At 50.6% G+C, this 10,068-nt stretch overlaps 1 protein-coding gene across 1 annotated transcript in view; it reads left to right on the forward strand.

Annotated features, from left to right (window-relative positions):
* Positions 1 to 988: 988 nt before the first annotated feature.
* The window catches only part of ASB18 (ankyrin repeat and SOCS box containing 18), a 60,858-nt gene continuing 51,778 nt past the window's right edge, over positions 989 to 10,068 (forward strand). The window contains exon 1 of the mRNA XM_045559278.1: positions 989 to 1,249. Coding sequence (XP_045415234.1) covers positions 1,045 to 1,249 — 205 coding nt within the window. The 5' untranslated portion in view covers positions 989 to 1,044. The remainder of the gene's footprint in view (positions 1,250 to 10,068) is intronic.

The raw sequence follows: 10,068 nt of genomic DNA on the forward strand, positions 1-10,068 counted from the left end.
GAGGGAGCCCCGTCTGCTTCACTCCAAGTCCTCTGACTTAAAAAATGTTAATGTGATCCAAAAACACCCTTACAGAAACATCTAGAATAATGTTTGACCAAGTATCTGGGCGCCGTCACCCAACCAGATTGACACATAAAATGAATCACAGGAGAAGAGAGAGGATGAAAAAGTGAAAAGGCGGCAAGACGGGCGGCACAGCCGGGAGACCCTGCGAAAGCTGCACGGCCAGCCCTGGGCCCCCCGAGACCCGGGCACACGTGGCGTTAGCAGGGAAAGTGCTCACAGAGCTGCCCCCATGTACAGGCTGACATGGGTGACCCCGGGACACTGAAGACAGAGGTCACCGTGAGAAAAAAGCCTCCCGCCCTCCAGAGCACCCAGAAATCCACACAGGGGGCTCTGTGCCTCCACTTGTCACGGAATGATGCGCTTTGAGCCACGTCTACCGGCCTTGAGGGGCGGGGAGGCTGCAGCTGACACTTAGGTTACTTTTTTTTTCACTTTTGTGATGCTTTTGTCTTCCTGCGACCAGACAGTCCATCCCCGAGTTTGGAAACCAAAGACTTGTTCCGTTCTGCTCAGTTCAAGGCACGTCCAATTTGCAGGCGACCAGCTCTGCTTTCCCATGAAGCGAAGGAGTGCGACGTGTAGGATATCAGAAATGTCGCTTTCAACAGAACAGACTCGGGGAAAGGTTTTTAAAGTTTCCGAATCGAGCCTCGCTTGTGATAAAAGAAGACATTATTCAACAATACCTATGAGAGCTTCCTTTGAAAATACTGCCCCCCCTTGCCCTGCTCACAAACATGCCTAATGCCCCGTCTCTAGAATAATCCCTCACTGCAGCCGCTGGAAAGATTCCTTCACATCTCCCGGTGACGAAGGGTGGCAGGGCTGTTGGCAGGTGGCCTCGCCCGGCCTGTAACAGGAGCCGAGTGTCCTCTATTTATAGCCGCCCGGCACCACTGCCGGGCCAGCTGCTGACTTGGACTGGCTTTAGAAGAGGGGAGAAGGGCTGGACTGTCCACAAGCGACTTCACAATGTCCACCTCTGATTACCTTCCCGACTACCCGCTGGACTCAGATTTGGTGAGGAGATTAAAGTCTGCCCTGGACGCCAAGGATGAGGAGACAGTGAGGACTGTGATCTGCACTGAAGTGCAGCCCGTGGACGCCGTGATAGAGCTGGCCAATGACGACTGGATGAAGGACCCCGCCGTCCAGCTGCCCCCCGGCGTGCTGCTAGGTAACCGGGCCGCATCTGCTGAGTCTGGAACTAAATTACTAAATCACATTGATGAGAGTGGGGGGGACGGGCATTCCTGGAGGCAGGGGGCAGATGGCTGGAAAAGGCACATGACGTGTACTTGGACATCTGACTTTTGGGCCTATGTGCAGACACACACACTGCACGTATTGTGTATCTGTGTGTGTGCTACACAATGCAAAACATGAACGCTTGCACCAGCATTCTAACAGTGGCTGCTCTCGTGGCTCCATTTATTTCCAAGTTCATCCATTTGCATGTGTAAATTTCATCTACTTATAACCAGTCACAGGCATGATTTTGTGCTCTGCTCTCTTGAGATCTAAAAAGTCTAAAGTATTTTCCATGTTGCTACATAGTCTTCCTAATTTCAATCACCTATGGAGGTGATTAATCACAAAATACTTAAACCAAATGCTTACAAGGGGAGAGTATCTGTTTACATCTTTACTGCCATAAACAGTGTCGGGATGAGCGTCTATTTATTAGCGTCATACGGCTTCTCTCGTGTTTGGGGTTATATCCTCAGGATACATTTCTGGGAGCAGAATTACTGAGACAAGAATATAAAGTTTTCTGGAAGTGTGTTTCCAAATTGTTTTCCAAAGGGATTCCTATTCCCTGTGACGGCAGGAGGATGTTTCAGCACAACCGCACCAACCAGCAGCGCGCGTTGCTGGCTGTGAGTGTCCCTGATCAGGTGGCAGGTGTGACAAGCGTCCACCGGCGGTTCCTCAGCACAACCGCCTGCCTGTCCGTCCCCTGCTTGCTGCTCAGCATGAAGTCCTGCCCGTAGGAGTTTGTGCTTCTTTGTAGGCCTCTGGGGTCCCATGGGTCTCCCCATGTCTTTGAATCTTTTTTTGCCATTTTGTGGGACTTCTTCACGTACCGTAGATAAAATCCCTTTGTCATGTTTGCTGGAGGTGTTTTCCCTGCTCTGTGCCATTTTCCAGCTTGTCAGAGGTGCCCCCCAGTGTTGGTCTTGGCCCCTGCGGGATGCTCAGGGCTACTGCCCCCCACAGACTCCCTCCCAATACATGAGCAGGCATGCACACTCCTGCACACACACATGCACGTGTGCATATGCACATGTGTGTACAACACGCAGAAGGAGCACTGAAAGGGAACGTGCGTGGGACGTTGATTCTAGGGAACAGAGCTTTCAAGGTGACGAAGAGAGCAGTCTACGACTGGGGCTTCCAGGGGGCTCCGCCCCTGCCTCCCTGTGGGCTGGGTGTACTTCCTGGGCTGCCTCTCACTAGGGGACTTAAATGATTTGCTTCAGGCTTTGGGGAGAAACCATCTCCCGCTTCTTCTTTACCTTGATTTTCCTAATATCTGAGGTCCATGAGCCCAGGAGCTGTGATCCCAGACTTGGTACCTGCCTCGTCTCCAGGAGACCTCTCTGGGGGTGGGAGGGGAGACTCTGTAATCACGAAGGGTGACTTGCCCGAGAGCACTGAGCTATGCATTTTGCATCTCCTCTAGACCCACCCTGCCTGGCAGCCCCAAGAGGCTGATCTCGAGGAACTGCGTCAGTCCACCCCGGCCTCCAACTCCTGTGCTGGGTGCAGTCACTGAAAGGAGAAGAGGGGACGGGCGGGACCCCTCCCTGCCGGGTCGCTGCTGCAGTTTGGCGGCCCCTTCTGCTGAAGGCTCAGGTCCTGGCTAGCGAGCCCCCTCCTCGCCGGCCCCTCAGGTGCAGGGACGGGAAAGGCCTCCGACACCTGCTGCCACCCTAGTTGGTGTCCCTCAACCTTGCCTGCCTTACCTGTGGCCCTGCCTCTGCTCTGCGGGGTTCTGCCTGGGGCAAGTGTCCCTCCACAGTCTCCCTTTGCAACCTGGCCCGGCCGGTTGAAGATTTGTGTACTTGGAATCCTTGAGTTAAAATATCGATTCGCTTCATATTACTAATTGCTCTGAAAAATCTTTCCTGTCCCCATCACTTTACTACATGAAATATCTGTTAGGAAAGTTACACTCCCGTCCACAATGGATCCATTGCACATTCTCCTACCAAATGGTACGGCTCAGGGGGACAGGGACAATCGGATGCTGATGACATACCTTCAGTGCTTGAGTCTGTTCCCGGTGGTTTCACGTCAGGATGGTTGTTCCTAAATGAACAAGCGTGTGATCCTTAGGGCACATCTTGTTACCAACGACTTCATCACCGAGAAAGCGGCTGCACTTTAGGCCAAAGAGGGAGCAGACCTGCACACTGGGCGTGCCACTCCGGCTAAAATGGGAATCGAGGACATGAAGGAGACCAAAAGAGAGGGTAGGAGAGTGAGTCTAGCTGGGAGGTAAGTGAAGGTAGCTGCCCTGGGGAGAGATGACCAGGGTCCAAGACAGGAGGATGGACACAAAGGTAGGGATGAAGATGAGAAATACGTAGGAGGCTGGATGGGAAGGTCGTGATGATGATTAGAGGATAGTGCCACCAGCAGAGAAAGAAAATGGAGGGGTCTGTGATTGTGACAACGTATTGAGCCTCTACTCCACTGAACTGTGTGACCTCAGGAAAGTCACTTTCCCTCTCTGTACCAATGTCTCCGATTAGACTGGTGCTTTCCAGACAGGTCCACAAGCTTCCTGAGGAGAGCTGCCTGGTGGGATGAGCTTAGGAAACGCCCCTTGCTGAATCCCCACTCAGAGACTGGCACAAGGACATATCAAAGAGGGACTTAAGGGTTGTAATTGCATTTGGGATGCTTCCTCATCTGACCCCAGAACTGTCCCGTCTGCTGACAGCATGTAGAACCGGTGATTTGCAGATGCTCTTTGGGAACGGCTGGGTCGGATCATTGGGTTCCTTCCTCCTCCACCCTTCTCTGAGGCCGTGGTCCCGAAGACTCGCTGTCGCAGCCTCAGGTGGGCGCAGCTTCCTTCACTCTGAGCGAGAGAGCAAATGGTGCCTTTCTCAGGGTGAGCGCAGGTCCCTGGGGAGCACACCTGACGGAGCAGAGCTGTCTGGACTCAAATGCACACGTGGGTCTTTAAAATCTTTGCAGAGTGGTTGGAATTTATGGGAATAACCTTGACGTGCAGCCTGTGTTGGGAATGGACACTGCCTGGAATTGAAGGAATGTGAATGGTGACACAAACAAAAGCAAGCTGAGTCAGGGGAGGGGCAGAGGCGGGAATGGCCACCCAGGTCAGGAGAAAGCCGGAGCCACGTGTCATGTTGGCCAAAGCAGCTGGGGAAAGAAGACAGAAGAAGCTTCCATCCCAAGGACAATCCTAGTTGACAGAATTCCGGATATTGTTTAAAAGATGACATTGTGCAAAAATAAGAAAAAGAAAAGTAACCATTCTCTCTACTTGTTGACATGACCATAACAACAGGACCTGGCATCGTGCAGCAGAGCCACCACGCTCACTGGCCTGTGGACCTATCACTCCCACAAACAGAACAGAAGGAAACATAATTTATTTTTGATGCATCCATGTCAGCATCACAAAAAAGCACAGAGAAAAAGAGTCACTCGCTGAGAAAATGGTGGAAACGGCTCTTTCTGGAGAAGTCCCTCGGGGGCACATGTGTTCCTTGGTACAGGCAGAGGTCAAAGGAACTGGAAAATTTAGTCCCAGCAGATAATGGGGCGAAGTGCAGGATGTACCCTCCCGAGTCAGGCATTCGGCAGGAGAATGGGTGCCCATCGGGATGCCATTAAAGGGGACACACCTGCTGTCCTGCAGGGATGGACTGGGAGGCCCAGCAGCAGGCGGGGCACGGGTGAGGCTGAGCCCTCAGGGCCCTCATCCCAGCAGGAGCCTTCCGGCCAGGCCACCCGGCCAGGCCACACCTCCTCTGCTCGCCCTCACCATCCCTCCCTCCCAGACCCTGTGCAGAGGAGGCCACTTGCTCCATAAGGCCACCCCTGCCCACCTGGGCAGCTACCTCCCCTCCTCCCTCCATGAAAGCAAAATGCCCTTAGTCTCCACTCGTTGCTGAAACACACGGCCTTGCTGGGCTGGTTTTTATAGACCCACTGGACATCTCAAACCAAACAAATGCAACCTCCTCCAGGACAAGAAGCTTCCTAACACTGGTTTGTATCAGACCCCGGCATGGGGTCTTAGCCCTGAGAAGCAGCTCAAACTCTGAGTGCAGTGACTGGCACGGGTGGGCCCTGCTCCTTTGTCACCTTCGGCTGGGTGGACACAGACTGCATTTCCACAGACAACACTGGGATTGGTATTTCTGCAAAAAAATATTCAATGCTACGTTCTGCTAAAGCCCAGTCTCTACTGCTCAATATTAGCCACGATGGCATTATTTGTCCTTGCCCTTTTCCGCACCATTGGTTCACCAGCCACCGAGAACACAGAGGGAGGAAGGACGGCTGCGGGAGGGGCGGCAAGACCCACCTCACTCTCAAATGCATCAACTGTACAATTTGGTAACTGGTGTAATCAAACGACTTAAGAAACAACTGATTACTAATTGCTATTATTAAGGATGTCAGCATTCCATGATTTTGCTGCTGATATATTATATACAAGTCAAGATGCTACTTGAATTCCTGATTGAAATGGAAAAATAGAGGCTTTATGTTGTGTTTGGGGTAATGGTATTTAAGCATCCAGAGGAAAGTTAAGGAAATACTAATTGGGTTTTTATTAAGAGATCTCACCAGCAGCATGTATAGGTGGGGAATTAATGTGGGTAAACAGGCAATGGACATGTGCACACACATGAACATGGGGTCCGTTTGCAGAATTAGACTTGTCATCCGAGGCTTGATGCAGGGCACACCATGACACACGGGCTGTAGCCACTGCTCCTCCAAGCCAGTCGTCCTTCCTGGAGAGGACGCATGGAGAGGAACATCACTCGGGACAAACCAAACAGCTGTAAGTTAAATGAGCACAGCTCCTGCCTTAGGGAAATCATATTCCAACACAACGACAAGAGCGTGTGCCTAGACGGTGGCTCTGAGACACGTGGCGTGATGGGAAGGGCCAGAGACTAACAGAAAGGCAACCAGGCTCTTGCCTTACTGATTTGGCTGCTGATATAGTAGCTCCACCACTACCTGTGTAACCTTGGACATGTCAGGCCAACTTCTGAACCTTAATTTCCTCGTTTAAAAAAAATGGGATTGGTCTGGATTATCTCTAAGCATCTTTACAAATGGGACGAACTAGGGCTCTGAGACCAACAGCTTGATTTTGTGGAGGAGGCGAAGAACACTCCCCAGCCCCCCGCCACCTTTGCAGCCGGGCCGCATCCTCACAGGGGCCTGCCTTCAGAGGAAGGGCTCCCGCGGCCGGTTTCAGGTCAGGTGGGCTGAGTATTGCCCGGCAGGCTGGTAGGGACTGGTTTAGGGGCTCACGTGCATGGAATAAACAGAAGCTTCGCTCGGGGCTTAGGAAGAGGAAGTCCCCAAAACAGAGCACGTTAGAACTGAATCTGGCCCCATGTGGAGGCAAAGAGAGAGGAGTCTATGGTGCAGCAGGGACCTGCTGTCCCTGTTCCCAGGGGCTATTACCTTTCTCACTTTTCCCACTTTTCCAGCTGGGGAAAATGAGGCTCAGAGAGGTTGCATTACACTTCTGAGGTCCCACAGACAATAGGTGATACCAATCTAATGCTCTTCCCAGCGTTCCATGACGCCTATAGTTCATCCTATGACTGCGTTTTGCAGACAGGAGCACCGAGGCTCACGTGTGTTCACTTAGCAGTCAATAGCCAGTTGGGAGCAGAATAGAAACCAGGTATGTTTCCTGACTTGTAGTCAAGGGCTTTTGCTGCTGAGCCACCAAGAGACATTTCGCAGGGAGATCCACGAAAAAATTTCCCCACTAAAGCTGTGTACAACCCTTTGGCTTGATATTATGCACACACATGCACATGTACACACATGCACATGAACACACATGCACATGCACATGAACACACATACACATGCACACGAACACACATGCACATGCACACACACAATATCTACAGGCTGAAGTCCTTGGCTTCAAATAATTCAGCAAAAGGAATAAAAAAAATGGCCGTGTGAGTGGGGTGCGTGGCTGGAGAATAAAAACAGAAATGGGAGGCAGGAGGTCACCCGTCGCAGGGAGGGAAAGAGGCAAGCGCTCTGCCATCTCGGCTGCTCGCCCTGCCAGAGCAAGTGGGGGCAGGGAGACCCTGCTCGAAGCAAAATGAAATTAAACCTTTCTAAGTACTTATAAATCAGCACCTAATGACACTATCCCACCACCAGCCTGAGCATTGCTCTTATTACTTTGATTCACAAGCCAGGAAAAGATCCGGAATTATGCACAAATTATTGTCCCATCTTCTTAATTAACGCTGATTGCAAAATTCTTGCTAAAGTCCTTGCTAACAGACTCAATTATGCGCTGCCTGAATTGATTCACCCAGATCAAGTGGAATTTATTAGAAATACACTTTCCTACAATAACATCAGATTATCTTTGAATATAGTTAAATTATTTAGGAATAAAATGGCTGCAGTAGCAGCCCTTGCTTTAGATACAGAAAAATATCTCCTACCACCTAAAATTAAAGTATTTCTTTGCTTTCTACAAGACGCACACGCTAGGCTCTCCTTTTTCCCAGAAGCAGGCTGGATCACACTGTGAGGAGATGAGATGCATGCCTTGGAGCTAATGGTCCAGCTTCAAAGGCATATGGGCAGGAAGACAAATCCTACAGGGTCGCGTCTCAGCTCCCCCCGTACGAACCATCACTGCCGGTGGAACACAGTGAAATTGCAATTAGACTAAATCAGGATATTTTCAGAATCAAAATTGAGAAACAGGCTAATAAAGAAATAATGTATGCTGATGACATACTTCTATTAGCATCACTCCCAAGCACACTGGAGAGTTTTGAAAGAACAAAAAGAAATGAGAATAACAGTGAAGAGGCTGCTCCACCTTTCCAAGATGACGGTGGTTCTGCAGCCGAGTGTTCTACGTGGGAAATAAACATTCCGAAGGCGCTAACTGGAAATGGCAGGCGCCCTGTCTGTAGCCTGCTTCTACCCTCCCAGCCCGGCTTCCCACTGTCTCCTAATACCGACTTCCACACCTGGGTACTGAGCAGGGACTGGGCTTGTCTCACTCACCACATCTTGGTGCCTAGTAGGCATATAATAAGGATTTACGGACCCAATAGCATAAGGAGGACACCGTAGAAAACTCCGGGGCTGGCCCGGAGAGACAAACCTGCTCCCGAGAGTCCGTAATGGAAAGGAGAGGACCCAGGTGAAGGGGCCGAGCAGCAAACACAGAGCTCAGGGGCCACGGCCCATGGCATGGGGAGGTGGGACCCAGCCAGAACTCGGGGTGTGTGAATCAGAGGAGAGAGGAAAACCCAGGCAAAGAAGTTGGGACGGCATCATGTGAGGCCATAACTCTCGACAGAGGTGTTTACGCTTACTTGGAAAGGCAGTGAGGGGCCACTCAGGAATGAGAAGGTCTAATTTGGGAAAGATGATAACACTTGTTTACGTAGCTAGGGAAGAAAAAGGAGAAGAGATCGGTGCCAGGGGACGCTGCCAGCTGTCTCGCTGGCACAGTCCCCTCCTCTAGTAGAATTTCTGTAGCAATATGACGTGCCCACCTGGAAAAAACACTTCGCCACCTCCCTTGCAGATGCGGCTGGTCTTGTTCCGGTCATCAGTGGGCTTACAGCAGGTCAAAGACGACAGAAGGCCAGCACATTTGAAAGCAGATCAGTAGGAAGGATCCGATGCAAAGAACAGAAAGCAGAATGGCGGGAAATAAAATGAATAGGGACCGTGGGACAAGATAAAAGGTGTATCATGCTCACCTGGAGAGAAGAGAAAGGTAACAGGGCAGAAAAAATGATTAAAGAAACAACTAGCAAACATTCCCCACACGTGAAGGTGAAAGACATAAATTTACAGATTCAAGAGGTTCAGCAAGCCCGACGCCGGGCAGACTTGCAGGAACGGAGTCAAACGTGTGCCTGGACGCTGGCTGCTCAGTTGCTGCTGAGTGAAGTTCACCTGGAGAAGGAAGGGCAGGTTTCACCGGGGTGAAGGCTGAGAAGTGCGCAGAGAGGAGGATGCACCAAGCTTGATATTTGGAAATGAGTCGTGTCCATCTCAAAAACCCGCAGTGGTTCACGGCAAACTTTGGCAAACTGTGGGCTGAGACCTGGCTGCCTATTTTTATGAATAAAGTTTTACTGGAACACAGCCACGCTCCTTCGTTTAGCAACAGTGGCAGAGTTGAGTAGTTGCCTTAGAGACCATTTGACCTGCAAAACCTAAAATGTTTACTATCTGGCAGCTTACAGGAAAAGCATGGCCACTCCTCTCCAACAATACACAGTTTAAATTTTATAGCAGGCGTTCAAGGGCCCAGAGCTGTGCCCTGAGCTACATGGCCCTGCCATTGTCTGCAGCCTCCCCGCACTGCCCGCACTCCAGCGACTCAGAGCAGCCACAGCGCTACCTGTGTGTGGTGGGAGGCAGGTGCTGCTCTGGGAAGTGTTTGTCACCTAAATTAACAGGAAGCATTTAGACATATTTATAGCAATCTGACACATTAACATAACATCCACATGTGTGATTCCAGGACTTTTAATTATATGTCTTTTTTCGATTTTATTTTTTCCAGTAATTAATTTTCATTGTATTTTGAAAGAGAATCAGTCTGCAACAAATTTAGGACCAAAAAAAAAAAAGAAAAAGAAAAAGAAAATCCCTGGTGCCTCTCCTCAGTTTGTTGAGAAACTCTGGTCTAAACCACAACAGCCTCAATCCCTATCCCCCTCCGACTTTTGCACAGCCAGCGTGGCG

Source organism: Lemur catta, chromosome 8 (assembly GCF_020740605.2).
Source record: "Lemur catta isolate mLemCat1 chromosome 8, mLemCat1.pri, whole genome shotgun sequence".
In the NCBI taxonomy this organism is placed as follows: Eukaryota; Metazoa; Chordata; class Mammalia; order Primates; family Lemuridae; genus Lemur; species Lemur catta.